This window comes from Orcinus orca, chromosome 2 (assembly GCF_937001465.1).
Source record: "Orcinus orca chromosome 2, mOrcOrc1.1, whole genome shotgun sequence".
In the NCBI taxonomy this organism is placed as follows: domain Eukaryota; kingdom Metazoa; phylum Chordata; class Mammalia; order Artiodactyla; family Delphinidae; genus Orcinus; species Orcinus orca.
In genome coordinates, this window is record NC_064560.1 from 56696502 (window position 1) to 56718615 (window position 22114).

The 22114-nt window shown below is 37.7% G+C and overlaps 1 protein-coding gene across 3 annotated transcripts in view; it reads left to right on the top strand.

Moving 5' to 3' along the window:
- The first annotated feature begins 831 nt into the window (after window positions 1-831).
- MORF4L1 (mortality factor 4 like 1) overlaps window positions 832-22114 on the top strand; it is a 35127-nt gene continuing 13844 nt past the window's right edge. The window contains exons 1-12 of one of the 3 annotated variants that reach the window (XM_033402987.2): window positions 855-1032; window positions 5478-5524; window positions 7210-7277; window positions 10538-10654; window positions 12185-12271; window positions 13077-13157; window positions 16089-16114; window positions 16599-16687; window positions 17702-17803; window positions 18979-19067; window positions 20558-20730; window positions 21013-21097. In XM_033402987.2, the coding sequence (XP_033258878.1) occupies window positions 993-1032; window positions 5478-5524; window positions 7210-7277; window positions 10538-10654; window positions 12185-12271; window positions 13077-13157; window positions 16089-16114; window positions 16599-16687; window positions 17702-17803; window positions 18979-19067; window positions 20558-20730; window positions 21013-21097 (1004 nt within the window). In that variant the 5' untranslated portion in view covers window positions 855-992. Of the gene's footprint in view, window positions 1033-5477; window positions 5525-7209; window positions 7278-10537; window positions 10655-12184; window positions 12272-13076; window positions 13158-16088; window positions 16115-16598; window positions 16688-17701; window positions 17804-18978; window positions 19068-20557; window positions 20731-21012; window positions 21098-22114 lie in introns of all 3 variants that reach the window. The other 2 variants (XM_033402988.2, XM_004278346.4) reach the window with 2 other exon arrangements.

The window sequence follows — 22114 nt, forward strand, 5'->3', positions numbered from 1 at the left end:
GATGGAAAGGTGGTCTTATTCTCCCCATTTTGCAGGTGAGCAAACTACAGACTTTTTGAACAGGGGAACGACACGAGGAAATTCGTTTAAACCGTGTGTGTACTCAGTAACAGTTCAAAGACATCAGGTGACCAAAAAGTGCACACATAGGACAGGTGCAGAACCCCAGCGTGGGTATTACTTGGTATTATTCACGGTAGCCTCTTTGGGCGGCGGGCATTAAGTACATCACCCCAAAAAGCCAGAGCTCGCCCCCACAGCCTGCCTAGTGTCTCTCTCTCCGTCCTCATTTCCGCAGGACCCAGGCTGGAGAAGGGGAGGTGCAGGACCCGACAGATGGCCGTCAGTCCCACCAAATAAACTGTCAGTGAGCTTGCTAAACAACGAAACTTCTAGACGCGGACTCCACTGCCTACCCCACTTCTGGCCAGATTGCTGGCCGTGAAACTTTTCTAGGCGGAAACTACTCGAGATGCTACTGAAAGTAGGCTTCAGGAAGCAGCCTTTTCTCTCAGGCCATTTCAAAGCCCACATCATTGTGGCCCTGTACTGCCCGTAGGCCTCCGCAACTGGGCCTCTCCCATTCTTAAAGTGAGGCACTGCCTTCCCTTGCCCTCGCTCCAACAAACAAGCAAAATCAAATCCCGGCTTTAAAAACCCCAGGCGGTCCTGGGGTAGGGGGTGGGAAGAGGCCGCCACCCCTCCCCCACACCGCGGCGCCTCAAGCGCCCGGGAACTACCAATCCCGGCGTGCCCCGGGGCGGCGCGGGCGCAGGGGCGCGTGCGCGGAGGGCAGCCGTTGGCTGGAACGGCGGCTGCGCGGGTCGCGATGCTGTGAGGTCTGCGACCGCTGGCAAATCGGGCCCAGGATGTAGAGTTGGCGGTGGCTGACGGCGCGTCTGACGCGCAGTTGGGTGGGGTAGAGAGTAGGGGGCGGTAGTCGGGGGTGGTGGGAGAAGGAGGAGGCGGCGGCGGCGGCGAATCACTTATAAATGGCGCCGAAGCAGGACCCGAAGCCTAAATTCCAGGAGGGTGAGTCTAAGCTCCTGGGGAATAGGCATCTATCGGCGCAGGAGAGGGAGGCGGGCTCGGGGTGGTTGAGGCTTGGGGGCCGGGGGTGGCAAGGGCTGCGCCCAGAGGAGGCGGCGGACAGGGCTTTGTGCGGGGAAAGCGCATTGCGGCGGGTTATTTCGGTGCGTCATGAGGAGAAAATACCTTGTGAAGCGAAAGCGTTAGGCAGGCGTTAGAGTGGCAGAGGGAGCCATTGCCGCGTGGCAAAGCCTTAGTGCAGTGTTTGTTCTGAGGAAGAGGGCGCGGAGAAAGTAGCCTATTGTAGGGAGGCGACTGGAGCGCCATGGCGGCCGTCAGGGGAAGTGATGTGGCGTGGGGGAGGGGAGTCAGCGGCGGCGGTTTCGGGCGCCGGCGCGGAGCACCCCGGCCGCGTGGGCGGCCAACGCCTGGCGCTCTCGGGGGGCCTCGAGTCCGGAGGTGGTCGCGCTCGGTGGAGCCGCCGGGCTGCGGCTGGGGGGGTGGGCTTCGCGTCTCGGGGCGGGAGAACTGCGTTGTAAAATGGCTGCTGCAAGATGGCCGCGCCATCATGGCCGCCGGCGCCTGGGTCCCCGGCTCTCGGCCGCCGACGCCGCTTTAGGGCAGATACAGCGCCCCCTTTTTCGCCCGCTCCCGCGCGGGAACCGGTTCCCCGATGCTTACCCCAGGGAGGTGGGTGGGAACTGGAGAGAAAAAGCGCGAGCGTCTGGGTCGGCTTTGTGTTGCCGGTAGGCGTCTCTTTGCTTACCGAAAAGCCGAGTGCCAAGATCCTATGGGGATGTGACTGCGCTCTTGCTGTGCGGTTGCTTGTAAAGCAATAAATAAAAGCTACCTGAACGCGGTATTATGTTTCCACCTAGAAGTCCCATTGCCTTGCTGTTATCTTTTAAGTACAGCAGTTGTTTGACTAATTGCAGCAATATTTGGTTAACTGATTTGAAAGTTGAGTTTTTATTGTCTTTGATCGACATATCTTGGCCGACGGTAGAATCTGATTTCAACCGTCGAAGAAGACAGCTCTTTAATTTCCACAATTAACGTATCCAATCATTTATATTAAAGTGGAGGTTTAGGAGTAAACTAAAATGGAAGTAAAATTCTGTGAGGCAAGCAAGAACACTTTAAAATTCCCTTTCATTATTATGGATGTGTTAGTTACCGTAGATGACGAGACGTCTGCAAAAAATTGTTGTAGCGATTTTCAAACTTTAATGTGCATTAGTCGTTTACACAAAACCCAAGTATATTGTAACTCTGTGGAATATTTAAGATGTTTCTAAGCGTGTGTCTGCTGTGACTGACTCTTAATACCTGCTTTCTCTCACGCTGAGAAGCTGTGTGACTACCTTCTATGGATTGCCTTTTTTTTTTTTTTTTAACCAGATATTTTGGAGCAGGGATTCTTAATCTAGGGTCAGTGTTTATAATTCAGAAGATCCGTGAACTTGAACGGGAAAAAGTGTTGGTTTCTATTGTCTAACTAAAATTTAGTATTTTTCAGTTGTGAATGTTAGAACCCCTCCCCCACAAAACAAGCAAAGCAAACAAAGAAACAAAAAACCGCAGTAGTATTAACTGGATGTTTTCATGTCCCAGCATTACAGTGGTGGGAGATACATTGAGACGAAATGTATGCTCGTTATTATTTCAGAGTTGTGGTAGTAATTGGATCAGTGGCTAAATGCTTATATCCATTAAGAAGCTCATATAAAACCATAGAACGTGATATTTTAAATGTTTTGGTAACTATTTCAATACAGTTGGTTTCTTTTGTAATACTGTTTTACGTGTTTGTAGAAAAATTCTGGGAATAGGCCCAAAGGCTTAACCAGACTGTGAAGGATCCATGGCACAAAAAATTAATCCCCACTGTAGGATATGAAAGGAAGATCACCCAGGTGTGCGACAGTTAAGGTTGGCTTACTGGAGGAAGTGCTTTAGTTCTAAACTAGAGGGATGGTAAGAGTGATAACAGCGAAGGAGAATCCATGTGCTGCTATAGTGGTGAATTAGAGAAGAGTATGAACTAGTGTATCTGTAAGGTTTTGAAAGCTACCCAAGAGTCTCTGCACTTACCATTACCACCACTTTCCAGACATGTTTTCTACTCTTGTGTCAAAGTTGTAACCATCTTTAAGAAATTATAATTATTTATAAGACATTTTCAGAGAATATCTTGTAAGGAAAAACGAATATTCTGTTGGAACTCACAGAATTATAACACTGCAGAAGAATTGAGCTTCTGTAATGGTGGAAATACGAATGATCAGAAACAGTTTTTTTTCTAAATGGTTCTTTTAAACTTGGAAGTTTTTATTTAATAATGGTGCAACATGTTATAAGCAGTTTTTAAGCACAGTGACTGTTTGGCACTCGACTTGGTCTTCCACTTGAAATGTTAAAGCATAAGGTAAAGAAAGCTATTGGGCAACTAGCCCATTGTCTGGGGGAGGACTTTTAGCTTGTTAGGAGACTGACTGATGCTGGAATTTGAGTAATGTTCCCAGTAAGCAAACGAGTGGCAGGATGGGGAATTGGAATCGCGTCACCCTTGGAATTTTAGAGCATTGGGCAAAATTACCTTTGTAGTTTGATACTAGAAAGGATTAAGAGTGAAGAAAGATTTAAAGAAAATACCTGAGACTGTGGTTTGCTCCTTAACCCAATTAACAGTCCCCAGTTAACACTTCCATGAAAAAAATAGGCATTTGTTATCCTGGGTCATGCTCTTCAACTTACTGTATATTTTTTCAACAGGATATTAGGGCCAGGTAGCTAGAATGGAGGTCAAAGGGTCTTAGCCTCAGTGCAATTGTCTTTGGAGGCAGCCGCCAAAAGGAGGGAGAGGGGAGTGAGGCCATTTTCAGGGTGCCTTTAGAGAGTACCTGGAGTGTTAAATTTGGGTACACAGGTCTGATCTTTGGCGCTGCTCTTTAGGCCCTATACCTTATCTATATCCCCATGGTCTCATTCTTATCCACCGTATTCAGCAGTGGCTCCAGCCTAGCTTTCTCTTGCCCTCCAGACACATGTACTCAACTGCTTAGCAGATGGCTCCAGTTTGGATGTCCTGTAGGCACTGTAACTTACTCCAAAATTGATCAGAAACCTCTCCCCCCATTTCCTTTTCTCATTAATGCTCCCACCATGCTGGAAGTCAGTTTAAAGTGTTTCTACTTTGGCTTAGCTGTCCTCCTCACTGCTTTTGATTCATACCTATTTTCTGTTCTTATCCCTGACAGTTGGGAGAAGTCTTTGGTCTCCTTGTTTCTAGTCTCCACTTTTTCTGCATAGGCCTAGTAGCCTCAGGCAGTGGTTCCTCAGAGTGGACCACTGCACAAGAATTTGTCATGTTTCTTCTATGCTTTGGTACCAGTTGCTTTCCTCAGCATGGGCCCTTCCCTGTGACCTTCCCAAGTAGCTCATCAGTCACTCTTCTTACTGCTTATGAAGATAGTTAAAATAGGAAATCCAGTAAATTGTGCAAAACTGTTTGGTTACATGTCAGTGTCACCTATACTGCCCTGTAGTCTTTTCAGAAATGAGCTAGTAGGCTATTTTAATTTAATTTTAGAGCTGAAAGAGCTGACTCTGTTGGCATTTTTGTTACCTCTGGGCCTGTTGAAATCAAGTGGACCGAAAATAATGTGAGAAGTCTATTTCTTCTACAATCAAATGATATTTTAAGGTACTGCCAGGAATTGCCTGCCTGATTTGTCTGATTAGCAGGGGTGTCTTCCAGATCTTATTCCAGTCCCTAACATTTTATTTAGTCTTGCAAGTCTTAATGGTAGCTGCAACACAGAGTGTAGTTCCAAAGTTTAGAATTGTCTGGGTTTTTTTCTTTCTTTCTTTTTTTTTTTTTTTTTACTTTTTCCCATTGAAGCAGCCCAACACCCAGAACATCATTGAACACACTGAAGGCATGAACATAGTGGGACCTCTTTTTTTAAAAAACAGCTGTATCTGATGCACATTGAAATTTTTATGCACAGATTGTTTTTCTTAGTTTAATCAGTTTAAGATGGTTGGAAGCAGAGAAGGAATAGGTAGAGCATAAGGTCCTAAACTTAAGATGTCTTTAAACACCATATGTATCAGTACATTGAAAAATAAACCAATTCTGCCAGTAGATAGCTACAGTAGATTTAATTTGTTTAGCAGGTGATAGATGATTTGATGATTTTAATAGATTGATATCCTGATTACTTTTTGTTGTTTACATCAGTTGCTAAGGTGTTTTTGTTGTATTGAAGTTTGATCTGAAGCGTTGATGGATGCATTGCCTTACCCACTTGCCTACTCTTTTGAGGAGTACCATGGTACAGGTGTGACGGCTCTCCATCACAACCAGATGTGCATATTCTTACATATGAAGATAAATCACAACTAACCCAGTACTTTTTTTTTTGTCTTTTTTACTTTTACAGGTGAGAGAGTGCTGTGCTTCCATGGGCCTCTTCTTTATGAAGCAAAGGTATTAAACTTGTTTTCTCTTGAAAAGTTGGCTGAAATTACTGGTTGGATAATACCAGTTTTCAATGGTTGGTAGCTTTAGTGAGAGCTACCTTTTTCATAGATTTTCATAGATTCATAGTTCCTCATCTTCTCTTTATGGATGTGTTTGTTTTCTTAGTGGGTCTTATAAAGCATTGCTGTCTTGCCATTCATCTTACTGAGCTGCTAAAGGTCCAGTAGTTGGAAAGAGCATTTGAGGGGAAAGATAGAATATTGACTATTAATGGGAGCAAAATAGCATTTTGTAGTTAATGACTTGTGAGAAAATACTGCCAAAGTTAACTTTATTTGCAAATATAATGTGCTGAGTAAGCACTGAGTAGTTACATTAAAGGTAAAAACTAACATTTAAGATGAGTACATTTAACTTGTTGGATTGTTTGGCAAAGTCTGAATTGTGGGGGGGTTCCGGGGGGGTTCCCTTTCCCTTTTCTCTGTATCAGTGTTGTGCTCAGGTAATAAAAACTGATTTTCCATTTAGCCAAAGGTAAGTGGGATGATGCATTACGAAGTCAAAGGTGTTCTTAGTATTTTGTTTCTGGTAACTTTTTTAGCACAAATATTTAAGGTGTGTCAACTTCTTTTACAGTGGTAGGTTTTAAAAAATGAACAGTATGCTGAACAGTATAATATTTAAAGGCAATTTCAATGTATGTTCTAGGTGAATATGTCTCTGAAAATAAGACTAAAGTGTCAGTGTGACTAACCATTTTCACTACTTTTTACTTATTTTGAATACATAGTGGATGTATGTTTTTAAAGTTCTTAAATGGCTGAAACTGGATTCATGGAGATGGTCAAGAACTTTTTGTGTGTGCACGTATATCTTAATGGTGTAATACCGCTGCAGCTTATAATATATTCTGAGTCCAAGTTTTTTTTTGTTGTATCAACTTCTGACAAACTACTGGACTGGCAGATTTTTCTGCTCTGGCAGCAGAAACACTCCAGTGAACAATTTTAAATGGTGATTGAAATAGCTTAAACTATTGTGGTTCTCTTGATTTGCATCTGATAAAAACTTAAATCCAGACAGCCCTCACTTTTTCATAGTTAATGACTTCTAATGATTGGATCCAATTTGTTTGGCTGCTTTTAAGAAGAACACAAGATGTTTTTCATCTCTCACTTTGCTAGTTGCTGATAATCTGCAGCAGAACAGCTATTGCCTTGTGTAAACTAATGAAATTTTTTAATGATTCAAATTATTCAAAATTTTTTTAATTCTTTAAAAGAATTTAATAATTCTTCAGCTGAATTTATTTTTGAAATAAATGTAGCTTTTGGCTAGTTGGACTTTGAGAAAGCACAAATACTGTTTTCATTAGCTGTTCTTGGATAGCTTATCTAGCCCAGTGATTTAAGGTTTTAGGGGGACCTTTTGTGCTTATGGTTCTTCAGATTTGTTGGACTGACTCCAACAAATTTTAAGACTGTTCGGCAGTTTTATAACTGAATACCTAAGTAGTCTGAAAGTTTAAATAATGTTCTTTTAAAGAGTTGCATCTTATTATGTTCATTTTGGCCACCAGAGAGTTTAAGTGTAGAGTTTGTCTTTGAAAGATTGGTCACTTGAAAATTATCCAGGTAGTCTTTTTTATTTCCTTCAGTATTTCTAAGTGAACTTTTTCTTTTTTATTTCAGTGTGTAAAGGTTGCCATAAAGGATAAACAAGTGAAATACTTTATACATTACAGTGGTTGGAATAAAAAGTGAGTATTAGATCTTCAAAAGCAATGTTTTATTTATAATTAACAAGGTAGCTTTGTGTCGTAGACTGATAACAAGCATATGCTTCTTAATTTTTGCAGTTTTAATGTAAATACATGTTGAGGCAAAGGTGAACCATTTGCAGTGTGATGAAAATAGAATAGAAATTAGGGTATACAGCCTTTTTTTTTTTTTTTTTGCTGCACTGCGCAGCATGTGGGATCTTAGCTTAGTTCCCTGACCAGGGATCAAACCCACGCCGCCTGCACTGGAAGCTTGGAGTCTTAACTACTGGACCGCCAGGGAAGTCCCCTACAGCCATTTTATTTTACATTCTTGGAGTATTTCTTGTGTTCCGGTATAATGTCTAATAATAATTAGCCCAACTATTTTCTGGTTTTGGTACATTTTAAGACAGCTTGAGTTTTTTGCCTTAACACAAACTTAGTGATTACATATGGTATTTCAAGCAGTTATACTCAAAGCTAGTTGGCTTTTTCTACCTAGAAGCGGGGGGAGGAGGAAAAAGATTGCCTGATTTGGAAGTATTAACCAGCTCATGTTTTGAACTTTAGAAGCATAATTAAATGCTAACAAAGTGAATTTGTGTGGTTCACTTTTTGGCATATGACCTAACAGAGGTACAGAAATTTAGTTACAGAACCTAATTTTGCACCCCAAAGAGTTAAAACTTTTTTTTCTTTTTTAGAAGTGATATTGATGTTGCTGGGAGTGGACAGTGGTTATAGATTGAACACATTCTAGAATGTTTAGCCATTGGAGCTCTTTGTCAGTGATGGGTCCTTCTTCTTGGGGCCCATAAATATCACATTTGATAATTTAATTCATTTTTGGTGCTTGTAATTGAGTAGCGTATAATTTTTACTATGAGAGGATTTTAATTTTACTAATGGTGTTTTGTGCTTCAAAAATAGTACTGCCAGAAAGTGTAGTGCTTGAGGAGTTGTTTTCTAGCAGATTTTAAAGCTTTGTGTCACCTTAGCCATACTCTGGTAGCCATACTCTGGTAGCTCTCCAAGTGAGCACTGCCATCTGATTTGATGAATACTCTTGCTTTGGAAGGAGCTTTTCTCCTTGACATTTACTGACTCTGTGACTTTGGTCGTCTTTCATACAGTCCCATAGCCAGGTGACCAACCCAGTTAGTTTTATTTATTAGTTAGAAAATTTTATCACAAAATGGTTTTAGCTAAGAAGAAATACCAGACCCTTACATTTTTTTCCATTAGTATAATTGTAGAAAGGTAGAGATGTAAAAGGTGTAAAAGTGCATTCAACAAATGATTTTTTCCAGTTAATGATAATTAAAATATTTATAATAATAATATGTTGGTAATACAGTAACTCAGAGTGACCCTGTGGGCTTTTAATCCTTTGGTCTTTTTCTTTTTTTTTTTAAATTTATTTTATTTATTAATCTTTGGCTGTGCTGGGTCTTTGTTGCTGTGCACGGGCCTTCCCTAGTTGTGGTGAGCGGGGGCCACTCTTCATTGTGGTGCACGGGCCTCCCACTGCAGTGGCCCCTCCTGCCGCAGAGCACGCGCTCCAGGCGTGCAGGCTTCAGTAGTTGCGGCGCACGGATCCAATTGCTCAGCGGCATTCGGGACCTTCCCGGACCAGGGCTCGAACCCGTGTTCCCTGCATTGGCAGGCGGATTGTTAACCACTGCGCCACCAGGGAAGTCCCTCCTTTGGTCTTAATAGAAGTAAATGTCTATGATTTTAAATGGGATTTCAGGATTAATGCTAAATTGAGGGTAATATCCAGGAAAGTTTATCTTCTGGATCCCAGTGTAGTTTATGGCTTTTTCTTCCCTGTTAAAAAAATGAAGTGTTTAAAACTGTATTGCAGTCTTTTACTAGACTTAATATGTTATATGTCAATATTCTGTTAACGTCAGGTAAAGTTGAGAGTATATCAAGATATGAAGAGAATCTCAGTTCTCTATAGGAAATAGAATATCTTATTTATGCATATCATGTATGGGAAGTCTATCCAGGAAATTAAAGAAAAGCAAATAGCAAATTCATGGAATAGATCTGACCCCATCCCCGTGTACACTGTAACTGTTTTAGGATTTCATCTTAATAGAGTGAAGACAGCTTTTGTGCTTAATTCTTTCATGTATAATATTTTCTATAAAATTACATGTAGGTATGTACAGTGTGAAGACTGGGTTTTAAGTGGCATTTGTAGCTTATAAGAAATTGTGGAAATACATAAAATGCTTGCATTTTCTGATAGTGTTGCTTGAAAATAAACCTTTGTTTCCTTTGTTACGTTATCTAGTAACAAATAAATGATAGGGTACACAGTTTTTTTGGTTTTTTGTTTGTCTCATTTTATATATTACTCCTTGTAAAAAGAATTAAGGAAAAAATAGCACTAAATATTGGAGATCTTTATATCTTTGTAGACATTGAGGAATATTAACAAGGATGTGTTTTTTGTAGTTGTTTTGGTGTATAGATGAATATAAGGAATTTTGAAATTTTTGATCTTTAGTAAGTATTTAGAGAAGCCTTTAAATCCATACAGAAAGGAGGAGGAGTTGCTCAAATACCCAGCAAGTATGTTATGTTTTTATTTAGTGCTGTGTAAGTAGTGCCATGGATCATTGTAACTTTGGGAATTAATGACAAGCTACCTTTAGAAAATTCTGAGATTCTTTTATGCTTGAGCTATATGTAAAAATTTCTGGATATTTGGCCTTCAGTTACTACCCTAGTAGTGGTGTTCTTCAGAGCAAAAGATGTTGTCATTTCATTTTCATGTGGTTCAGCAAGGGTTTTCAGCTCCTGACATGTGAAGGAAACTCAGGAATTGGTTTTTAGATCAAGGTCCTTATTTAGATGCATTTTATATCGGGGGAAGGAATTTGCAAGGTTCTAAAATAGAACTTTGTGGTAAATAAAAATTTGCTAGCTCCCTTTAATTTAGAGAGAATTGGAACAGGTATAAGAATCAGATCCTCATTTTGAGTACAGTTCATAGGATACTGTACTTTCAGAAAAGCATACCACAAAAGCTCAATCTCCAAACTGGAATTTTCTTAAACTTCAGTAAATGTATACTTTTCAAAAGCACAATAGATAGTAAGATATTTCTAAATTCTCAAAAACCTTATTGGAATTTGTTGACACAGACATTTAAGTATTATATTTGTAAATAAATCTTAAAGCTTAAGCTAAATTCTACACCTAGTTACTGAGATTACTTTGTACTATGCTGTCTGTATCAGAAGTGCTGTGAGGCCCAGGCGCTCTGAAAAAACTTTGAAGACACGTGAGGATATTGTAGCACTTTTTCCTGTTCCTGAAGGAGCTCCCTCAGTACACCACCCCCTCCTGACCTCTAGGTAAATGCATGTTTTGAAGTTTTCTCTAGGAGATCATGTTGAGGATTGCTTTTTATTTTTTATTCTTCTTTTGGCTGTCTTACATGAGAGGTCAAAGGTGGGAAATTATTAAATAAAAGACTTTGAGGATACATCTCTTTGTGTCACTAAAGGAGCTCCTCAGCAGGAGGAAAAAATTTGCACAAAAAGTTCAGCATTCCCTAAGAAATACCTTATCTTTGTTTTCCCCTTTGGAAAAAAAGCCACATCAGAAATCCTGTTCTGAACAACAAGGTCCTACTATGGCACAGGGAACTATATTCAGTGTCCTCTGATAAACTATAATGGAAAAGAATAAGAAAGGAATGTAAATATACGTATTACTGGATCACTTTGCTGTATAGTAGAAGTGAACACAGCATTGTAAATCAACTATACATCAATAAAATAAAATTTAAAAAAAAGATCTTGTTTTGAAGGAGCTTTTCTAAGTGCCAGAAGGCCTTAGCAACTAGATATTTTAAGAGAGTGGTTGGTTCTATCTTTTGATGTTTAGAACACCAAGAATGGTTTTGCCTCGAAAGTTGGTGTATTCGTTTGTGAGTGAGTGATAACCATTGTAACACTTCAATTTACAGTCTTAGCTGAGCTGATCTAGATGGTATTCCGTATTGTAGACCTCCTAATATGTTTCTGACAGACCTTGAGTGTTTATTTTTTATGTCAAACTCTCAAGTGTTTTATATGTATTATTTAATTCTCATAACAATCCTACGAGATAGGTACTATTATCCTCATTTTACGGGTGAAACTAAGGCACAGAGAGTTCTGTAGTTCTGTATCCCAGGCAACCAGCCAGTTAGTTTTAGTTCTTTAAGAAGTCAGCTTATTATGGATTCCTGTGCCTCATGGTTTTTTTGGAATTAAAGTTCTTTTAGGTACCTTTATTCTGTAAGGATAGTTGCTTAGGGGCTCTTATGTTAAATGCCATGCTTTTATGCCATTTAAAAAAACAATTTGAATAATCTCTTTTTGGACTCGCAGTTTAGATTTGGAATGTTGCGTCTGAGAATATGTTTATTGCCTTTAAAAAACTTTTATTTATTTATTCTTTGGCTGCACTGGGTCTTAGTTGTGGCACATGGGATCTTTCATTGTGGCATGCGGGCTTCTCTAGTTGTGGTGCGTGGGCTCTGTAGTTGCAGCATGCGGGCTCTCTAGTTGTGGCGCACGTCTCAGTGGTTCTGGTGTGCAGACTTAGTTGCTGCGTGGCATGTGGGATCTTAGTTCCCTGACCAGGGATAGAACCTGCATCCCCTCCATTGGAAGGTGGTTTCTTAACTACTGGACCACGAGGGAAGTCCCTTTACTGCCTTTTTACAGAACAGATTTTCACTTTAGTTGAGAATGAACTTGTAATGCCAGTTCGTCAAATTAGTTCAGAGAAGTCTAAAGTCTTGCCTCTTGTATTTCTAAAAAAACATAGTGGGAGGACAGTCTGAGTAATAATGAAATAGTTTTGAATGATATTTTAACTTTTCTCTTTTTCAGTTGGGATGAATGGGTTCCAGAAAGCAGAGTACTCAAATACGTGGACACCAATTTGCAGAAACAACGAGAACTTCAAAAAGCCAATCAGTAAGTTTGTTTTGCAACATGAATATGAGGAGAAATGCCTGTAAGTTAATTTTTGGAAATGAAATCCACAATGGAAGTCATGTTGGCTGCCTGCCTTTAAAATGATCCTTGGGACGTGTCAGCTGCTGTGTTATGACTTTGACTTCAAGTGATCAGAAAAGCTTCTCCTGGGGAAAGGAAGTAGCATACATATCATTTCTGGAGTCTGTCCTTAGAGGTAGGTAGAAAATAGAGCAGGATGTTGTTGGAAATTTCTGAAGTTGCATACTCATTGTTACGGTCTTATCTCCTGGGCTGTTTGGAAGGTACACTTGGTGGGGGAGGAATAAGAAAGGAAGTGGGGGTTCCCCATTGTTATTCACCTCTGAAAGCACATTGAGAAAAGGAACCCTGAAAGACAGTGTGGTCTATAGAGTAATTGTTTTAATTTCAAAACTGAAATATTAAGAAAATGGAAATGATAAAATGGGATCAGATTAAAAAAAACATTGGGATTGGTGAATTTTAAAACAAATGGAATTTTCAGTTATATGAGAATCTATTGTCACTTTTTACATTTATTTTAATTTTCGTAAGTATAGAAGAGCCGAATCTTAGGCCTTTTTACTGTTCTTCCTTTCTTGAATTGATTTTTGTAAATACATTATCTCTCTGTTGAACTCGTTAAATAAAAACTTTGTACCACAATATGTATAGGCTCGGGACTTCAATTTGAATATAAATTTCAGAATGGAATCAGGTGATCAATTTATTTTTCCACATAAATATTCATTTTAAGATGATTTTATTGAAATTATTTTTGAAGGGAGCAGTATGCAGAGGGGAAGATGAGAGGGGCTGCCCCTGGAAAGAAGACTTCTGGTCTGCAACAGAAAAATGTTGAAGTGTAAGAAGCTCTATCTTTGTTTTAATTTTACATACTGTTTGTGAAACTCATACTTGACACACATTGTCTTCTGTTAGGGTTTATTGAAAATGAAAACTGGAACATTGTTGTGATTGGAAAAATGCCAATGAGAATCCCCTTGGTGTTGGGTTGCTGAAAATACCTGTTAATTACATACTGATTCCTTAATTACATACTGAGTCCTTAGCAGTTTTTCTCCCCCCACCTTTCCTTTATTTAGTAAAGGATCCTTTATGTAGTAAAATATACATAACGTGAAAATTTACCACTTAACTCTTTTAAGTGTACAATTGGGTGGCATTAAGTACATTCACAACCCTCCTTCTTTTAAAATTTATTTATTTATTTATTTAGTTACTTACGTATTTACTTACTGCACCAGGCGGCATGTAGGATCTTAGTACCCTAACCAGGGATGAAACCCGCGCCCCCTGCAGTGGAAGTGTGAAGTTTTAACAGCTGGACCACCAGGGAAGTCCCTTACAATGCTTCTTTTAAGTTATATTAAATATGTATATATATAATGTGTTTTCTTTTACAAGTATAGTGTTGAATTATCAGGACACAAATTTTGAGATTGGAGGATAGATTGGCTTTTTCAGTAGTGCTAAATATGTGTATTAGTTTTAATTCCCCTTTTGAAACCCATGGTAACTGTGAGATGTTAAGGTTTCAAATCATCCCCCCTCCTCTCAACCCCCAAGAAAAAGAAAACCATTCCTTGTTAACGCTTAAGATTTAGAACATCTTGGTAATAAGCCTATGTGTGCAAGTCATATGCATACACACATTGGTGTAATAAGTTTATGTACCTGAAAGCCAGTGTGGGAATGGTAGCTTAATAAAAGAAAATAAAGAATCATAACTTTTATTAAAAGATCATTGTTTCTTGCCACTTGAATATTTTAAGAACAGATAGGTTTAATGAGTGGTCCGTCATGTGCTTCTTTTCAAAGGATCAAAAGTAACGTGCTCTAAAATATGATTTAAGAGAAGTATGTTTTCCTTGAGATTATATTCTGTTGCTTTTAGACCTAACTAGTCTGACTTTACTACCTAAAAATTAGGTGATAGTAATGAAGGTAATGATGCATTTTGAAATATTTGGGGTTTTAACCTTTTTGGGTGAGTCTTTTTCTCAAGGAGTCTTCCTTTTAATGGGAACGTTGACACTTTGATAAGATTGTAATCTGAGTACTTAGGAAGGCATCATGTAATTTTAAGTATTGCTTTGCCCTGGTAGAATAGAAGATCTATTTTAAAATAAAAATACTGAGTAATTAAACCTGGAGATTTATTTTTTTTTAATTCTTTCATTTTGATTTGAGATTTTGATACAATTTTTAATATTTAATGTTTAGTTTTATACCTTACACCATCTTTAGTGTTTGGTAATTGTTCTGTAGCTTTCTCTGAATATACATAAACATGTATGCATCTGGTTGGAAAATATGAGAACCAGATTTACCTTTACTTTGTTGACATCTAGGTCCTTAAGGTTGGGCGCTTATTCTTTATAAACTAATAGTGAATATACGTGAATTTTGTTAGTGCTTTGGCTTCCAAGCATACTTTGGTTGTTCATTATTTAGTGGAATGACTTTTCTCAAGAATGACTTTGGGCTTGTTATTCTTTCAGGTACGTTGAATCTAACAGTTCATATTTTGATTATAACATTTAGTCCTGAGGCTTAGAAATAGGAAGTCAGACAACACCAGCAGTTTATTTATTGTATGAAATCCGTTGGCGTACTTTGAGAAAGTAGCTTGCATGTTTAATTAATACAAGCAAGAAGGTTGAAGCAAGAGTTTTTACACCACTGGTATTCATTGAAGTATAGTTTATAGATCTTTAGAGTTGAGCTCAGTTGTCAGTATTTTTTCTTTAATTCTTTGGTATAGACTGGGTAAGAAAGGAGTGTAAGGGCTCTTGGCTTCTCTTGGTCTGCACATATTCTTGACATGTAAAAGTTCATGGTTTAATCTGACTCAGAAATACTGTCCAACAAATATTAGTGTTACAGAAGTTAACCTTAGAGAAGGAGGGAAAAACCTGTAATATCAGATGGCCAGATTTTTGTGTTTATAACCAACATAAGTTAATTTTGAGTCATCAAATGAACCCCAAGCTCTAAATTAAATAAATACAGGTCGTTAACATTCGTAAGTATTAAAGCTGTAGAAAAGTAAAAATATTCAGGTGTTCTTTTATGGTCCCTCCAGGCAGAATCTATAATTGTGGGTTTGTAAACTGTTTTCCTTGTATTACAGAAATAATTATGTATAAAATCAAAGTTAGTAATTTACTCTTTGTTAGTGTGTATATAAATAAACATGAGTTAAGTTGCTGTTAGAGATGATAACCAAGACATTAGCTTTGTTCTACGAATGGGAGAACAGTGTTTGGTGTGGTAGTGGAAGGAATATAGTTGAGACGAAATAAAGTGAAAGAATTTGGACCAGTGAGAGTGGAGTAATGGATTGGTCTGAAACATACAAATCTAAAATCAAATTATGCTGTACTAAAGTAATTGGGAGAAAATATTTTAACCTTTGGAGCTTTTTTTTGTGTTTGTGGAACTAATAATATTATCACGAAGTATATTTTTATCACTTAACATGCTATAAACTTACAAACGAATAACATAACCCTGGAAGGAAGTTTCCTGATGTGGTTTTGGTTTGGTTTTCTAGTATGTGGAGGGAGATATAGATTTAGCCAACTATCAGTAAAAGTCCTTGTGTCTGAGTAGTGAATGAGAATATGCAGGAAATAAGATCGCTGCCTGATCTTAGCAAACAAGGCAGTAGTATTTCTCTATGAACTTAACCTGGTAAAAGGAATTTAAACAGAGGCAATTTTACTAGCAATAATTATTTATCTTTCCTCTTTTTCTTCCCTCCTTTCAGGAAAACAAAAAAGAACAAACAGAAAAGTAAGAATATTAACTTTGTTTAAATTATTTTGCCTTTTATAACATTTGCATTTTGAATTCACTGTTAAATTTTTAAAGTTATGAAGTTTTAGAGTAAGCTTATGTTGATGGTCTCAAATATGAGTCACAGCAATGTTACAGAGTTAGGTACATAGTAGTAGAGAACTCATACTCTTTCTACCATGGAGAAGCCTGTAAGCGTTTATTATTTTCATGTTACTTAATGACTGATCCTGAGACAATAACATTTTAAAAATAAATGTAAGATGGTAATATTATTAAATGTCGCTTTGTACTAGATGTTTGGTAGAGCGGTTTATAAAAGTTATATTTTTGGTAGGAATATGATTCTTTAATGTAGATTTAAGTAAAATCAATGTAATGGAAAAGTCAAAAGAGGGTATGTCATGAAACTAGTTTCCTTAACAGAGTTTCTCATTTATTAAGCTAAAAATACCCCTTCCTGACCCCCAAATTTTTATAGCACCTGGAAATGGAGATGGTGGCAGTACCAGTGAGACACCTCAGCCTCCTCGCAAGAAAAGGGCCCGCGTAGATCCTACTGTTGAAAATGTGAGTTTTTCCTTAAGTTTATGAATATATAGCATGTTAGAATTTTTAATCTTGTCATTTTACAACACAGTAAAAGTCATAGAACTTTGAGTGTCTCAAAAGCATTGCTAACATGGTTAACTACTGAAGTGAAAATACTTCCCTTTTTTGGATGAAGGATATATTTGTATACATCTTTATTTCACTTGTAGCACTAGATATGTTCCTGCTAGATTTTACCCCCAATTCATCATCAGGTGTTCATTGTGAAGCTCTGTGGTCACGTACACCACTAAATATTTCTTTGGTATTAGACTGAATAGACTTAGCTAGGTCACATTAAATGGTTTAGTGTGTCCCAAGATGATTTAGTAAAGCCACAAAAAGTGCCAGGAAAGCCTGTCAGTTCTGCATGTGTGTGTGGGTACAATAGTGTAGGATTCTTACATAAGTGAATACAGTGTCTCGTTTCTAATTTAGTATGTTTATAATTTCCAAAGTTATGATTTTGAAAATAGGGGTTTTAAAACTTTAACCAATGTCGTTTACATTTCTGAAGCTGAGGTTAAAACAGTGGTATGTTCTAAAAATCAGGTATTTTTAGAAAGTTATTGAAGACAGATTAGAAGATAGTACATTTAATATTCTGTATTAAAGATGTAACTTTAAGATAGTCATGTTTGGGCTAGTCTTTGGAGGTATGCCTATTCAAAATCAGTAAATTTGAAAATACTAAGTTAAAATGCATCAAGTTGGAGTGGTCATTTATAGAGGAAAAGGAAATTTGCTAAAGAATATTTGCTTTCACATGAAAAGACATTGAATGGACTATCAAGATAAGATTCTTTCCTCCCAGGAGTTAGCTATATGATCTTTCCACTTATCAGTTTTGAAATGACAATTCCAGCAGTCCATTTGAGTAAATGATTATACCCAGAGGCTCTAAAGGTTCAGAAAAGCCTTTAGAAAACACTTGGAGCTGTTATGCAGCAAGAAAGGACAGATGTTTAATACTCTTCCTTTTTTTCTGTTTAGGAGGAAACATTCATGAACAGAGTTGAAGTTAAAGTAAAGATTCCTGAAGAACTAAAACCATGGCTTGTTGATGACTGGGACTTAATTACCCGGCAAAAACAGGTAACTTGAAAGCTACACAGATTGTAATCTATGTGATATGTTCTTGCTAGTGTAAAAAATTTTTTTCTAAAGGAAAAGCTTATAGACTTGAATATTGAAAGTATGATGAGTATTTTTTAATTCAGGGACAGAATAATTTGATCATCAGAAAGGACTTGGGATTAAAACGAAGTACATATATCAAAGTCCATGAGTTTATAATGTTTTTTTTTTTAAAGGTCAAGATAACTCATTGTTGGCAGTTGCTAGGGCAGGAACACATTATTTTGAAAATCCATAAAAGCAAGCATGTTGTTTCCTGTCTTAACTATCATTGAAAATGGGATATTGTCTCATATGTTGCTGCTAATGGAATGTAATAGGAAGCACACAATACTGGCTGCATGGTATTTGTGACCTCTAAAAAGAACCTGAATCTGACAAGATCCTAGGTCTAATTACTTGTGTACAGGAGATAGGGACATTATGAGGTATGTATGTAACATCACAAGGGTAGTCATCAAAGTCCAGAATGAGGCACTCTACAGGACAAAAGAACCAATTTCTAAAATAGCACAAGCAGGGGTAGGGGAGAAGTAGGGACTGTGTGAGGATTACGAAACTTCATAGACATCAGTCATATACTGTACAGTAATGTGGACTTCGTTTGATTCTTGATTTGCCTCTGGAGCTAAACTGCTAAGTTTAGCTGAGTTTTACCACTTACTGAGTTGGGGCAAGTTACCCGGCCTTTTTGTGTTTTAGTGTTTACATTTAGTGGAATAATGGGTCCCAACCTCATAGTATTGATGTGAGGATGAAGAGAATATTCAGGTAAGTGCTTCAGACAGGATCTGGCACATAATACTGTATAATACATGATGACTTGATAATATCACAGAGGTAAATTTATGTGCAAGTGTATTCCATATATAGTAATAGTGTAATGTGTCCAACAGATTGAGTCTTCAGAGCTGTGCTGTCCAGTATGGGAACCACTAGCCACTTTTGGCTATTGAAATTAAATAAAACTAAATTTTTAGTTAATCATATTAGCCATGCTTTAAGTGCTGAACAGTGCCCTTTTCTATTTTGTAATACTATTAGGTCATCTCTTATTGCGTTAAAGCTTTTCCAGTATACTTTTCCTTTGAAAAAGAAGATATTAGTATTCAAGTGTATTTTTGTTTTCATAGCTCTTTTATCTTCCTGCCAAGAAGAATGTGGATTCCATTCTAGAGGATTATGCAAATTACAAGAAATCTCGAGGAAACACAGATAATAAGTAAGAATATACATATCTTTGAAGTATACCCAAAGACATTTCAAACATTATTTCTAAATAAATTATCTGAAACGTGTACTTTAAAACAATACCATCAGGGGCTTCCCTGGTGGCGCAGTGGTTAAGAATACGCCTGCCAATGCAGGGGACACGGGTTTGATCCCTGGTCTGCGAAGATCCCACGTGCTACGGAGCAACTAGGCCCATGCACCACAACTACTGAAGCCTGCGTGCCTAGAGCCCTGTGCTCCGCAATGAGAAGCCACAGCAATGAGAAGCCCGCGCACCACAATGGAGGGTAGGCCTCGCTCGCCTCAACTAGAGAAAGCCCGCGCGCAGCAACGAAGACACGACGCAGCCAAAAATAAAAAATAGAATAAATAAATTAAAAAAAAAATCAGAAACTAGTAAAATAGAATTTCATTGCTTTAGGGAGTTTGGCTGGCAGATGTTTTCTTTTTTTGAATCTTATTTTTTATACAGCAGGTTCTTATTAGTTATCTATTTTATACATAGTGGTGTATATATGTCAGTTCCAATCTCCCAATTCATCCCACCCCAGCCACTTCCCCCGCCTTGGTATCCATAGGTTTGTTCTCTACATCTGTGTCTCTGTTTCTGCCCTGCAAACCGGTTCATCTGTACCATTTTTCTAGGTTCCACATATATGTGTTAATATATAATATTTGTATTTGTCTTTGACTTAACTTCACTCTGTATGACAGTCTCTAGATCCATCCACGTCTCCACAAGTGACCCAATTTCGTTCCTTTTTATGGCCGAGTAATATTCCATTGTATATATGTACCACGTCCTCTTTATCCATTCGTCTGTTGACGGGCATTTAGGTTGCTTCCATGACTTGGCTATTGTAAATAGTGCTGCAGTGAACATTAGGGTGCATGTGTCTTTTTGAATTATGGTTTTCTCTGGGTATATGCCCAGTAGTGGGATTGCTGGATCATATGGTAGTTCTATTTTTAGTTTTTTAAGGAACCTCCATACTGTTCTCCATAGTGGCTCTATCAATTTACATTCCCACCAATAGTGCAAGAGGGTTCCCTTTTCTCCACACCCTCTCCAGCATTTGTTGTTTGTAGATTTTCTGATGATGCCCATTCTAACTGGTGTGAGGTGATAACCTTCCTGTAGTTTGGTAAATGTTTTCTTAAAGGGCCAGATAAGTAAATGTTGCAGGTAAAATCGAAGCTATATCTAAGTACCTATATAACCATTTAAAATACAACTATTTGAAGATGTGAAAACCATCCCTAGCCTGAGGGCTATAGTTTGCTCACCACTGGTCTATTTTTGGAATTGATTTCTTGCCGCCTTATTAAATCTCTGTTTTAAAAATCTGTTCAGTAGAGGCTCAGGGTCATTAGTTTAACCTTTTAATTCGTTACCCTTAAGTTGGTTGACTTACTCTTCATCTCTCAATTCCTTTCAGTGACCTGCTTTGAAGGTAAATATTTTTATTCATTTATCAGGGAGTATGCTGTTAATGAAGTTGTGGCAGGGATCAAGGAATACTTCAATGTAATGTTGGGCACTCAGCTGCTCTACAAATTTGAGAGACCACAGTATGCTGAGATCCTCGCAGATCACCCTGATGCGCCCATGTCCCAGGTGTATGGAGCGCCACATCTACTGAGATTATTTGGTAATACTGCCATTTAGAAAACAATTTTACTTTTTTTCCTTTGAGCCTTTAATATTTTTGTCTTTCCTAATTTATATCAAGTGGTAACATAAAATAACATTTCAAAAATAATGATTTAATTCCAATTTGAACTTTTATTTAATATAGTAAAATCCAAAGTCGGTTTCTAAAATCATATACTTTAAAGGAATCAGTGATTGTTGCGTTTGCTCATGTAATTAAAATACATGCTTATAGTGCTACCTTGGATGTAACTTTGACTAAATTCTTTTGTTTAAATAGTACGTATTGGAGCAATGTTGGCCTATACACCTCTGGATGAGAAGAGCCTTGCTTTATTACTGAATTATCTTCATGATTTTCTAAAGTAAGTCTAAAAATTAATGCTTGAAATAAAAACGTGAATTAGTCTACTGTACTGAACATTACTCTGATAGATTGACATTATATAGATACTATTATAAAACTAAACAACAATGTGTAGTATTGGTACAAGAGTAGATACATTGTTAATGGAACAATGTAAGTGCAAATGTAAGCTCTTAAAGATGAAGGGAATGTATGTTACACATACATGTTAAAGGGCTGGTATCTTTAACACAAAGAAGAGTTCTTAATATGAAAAAGATGACCAAACCAGTGAAAAATAGACATTGGAAATTCACAGAAGTCTCAGTAAAAAGGCCATTAAAATGTGTTTAACATAATTAAAATATCTCTTGTCGATTGGCTTATAATTTTGGAGAAATGGAGGAAAGGGCAATCCTGCTTTTTACAGCTTTTTGGAGGGCATTTTGGCAATGCATATAAAAATTTCAAATGTGCTTTTTACCCTTTGACCAGACAGTTAGGCTTCTGGGAACTTATCCTGTAGAAATACTTGAATGCACAAAGATTTCCAAGCATGTTTATTGCATTTGAAAAAGAAAATGGTGAAGAATTTTAAACCGTTATTAATAGATGAGGTAGGTCTAAATATATGAATCAAGAAAGATGTCCATGTTGTGTCAGTGTAAAAAAAATAAATTGCAGTAGAGTATGGTATGATTCCTCTGATTTGTAGAGAAACACTTTCAATCTTTGGAATAGATTTGGAAAAATAAGGATCATACTTAACAGTGAGTTGTTTCTTGGGCATAGTTTTGGGCGAGAAGGAGTTTTCTGTTGCTACTTTATATAGTTCTGTGTTTGAATTTTCTTAAAATGGCACCGTGTATTTTATAATAATTTTAAAACCAACGTGAACCTGGGAATCTAAACAGCTTTATAGTCTTTGCTTTACCAATGATGAATTAATATCCTTCCTCTACCCCCACTTCTTTATGAAATGAAAGTGCTCTACTACTGGACATTTCAGGTCCCTTTGATTTTTATGGTGTTAATT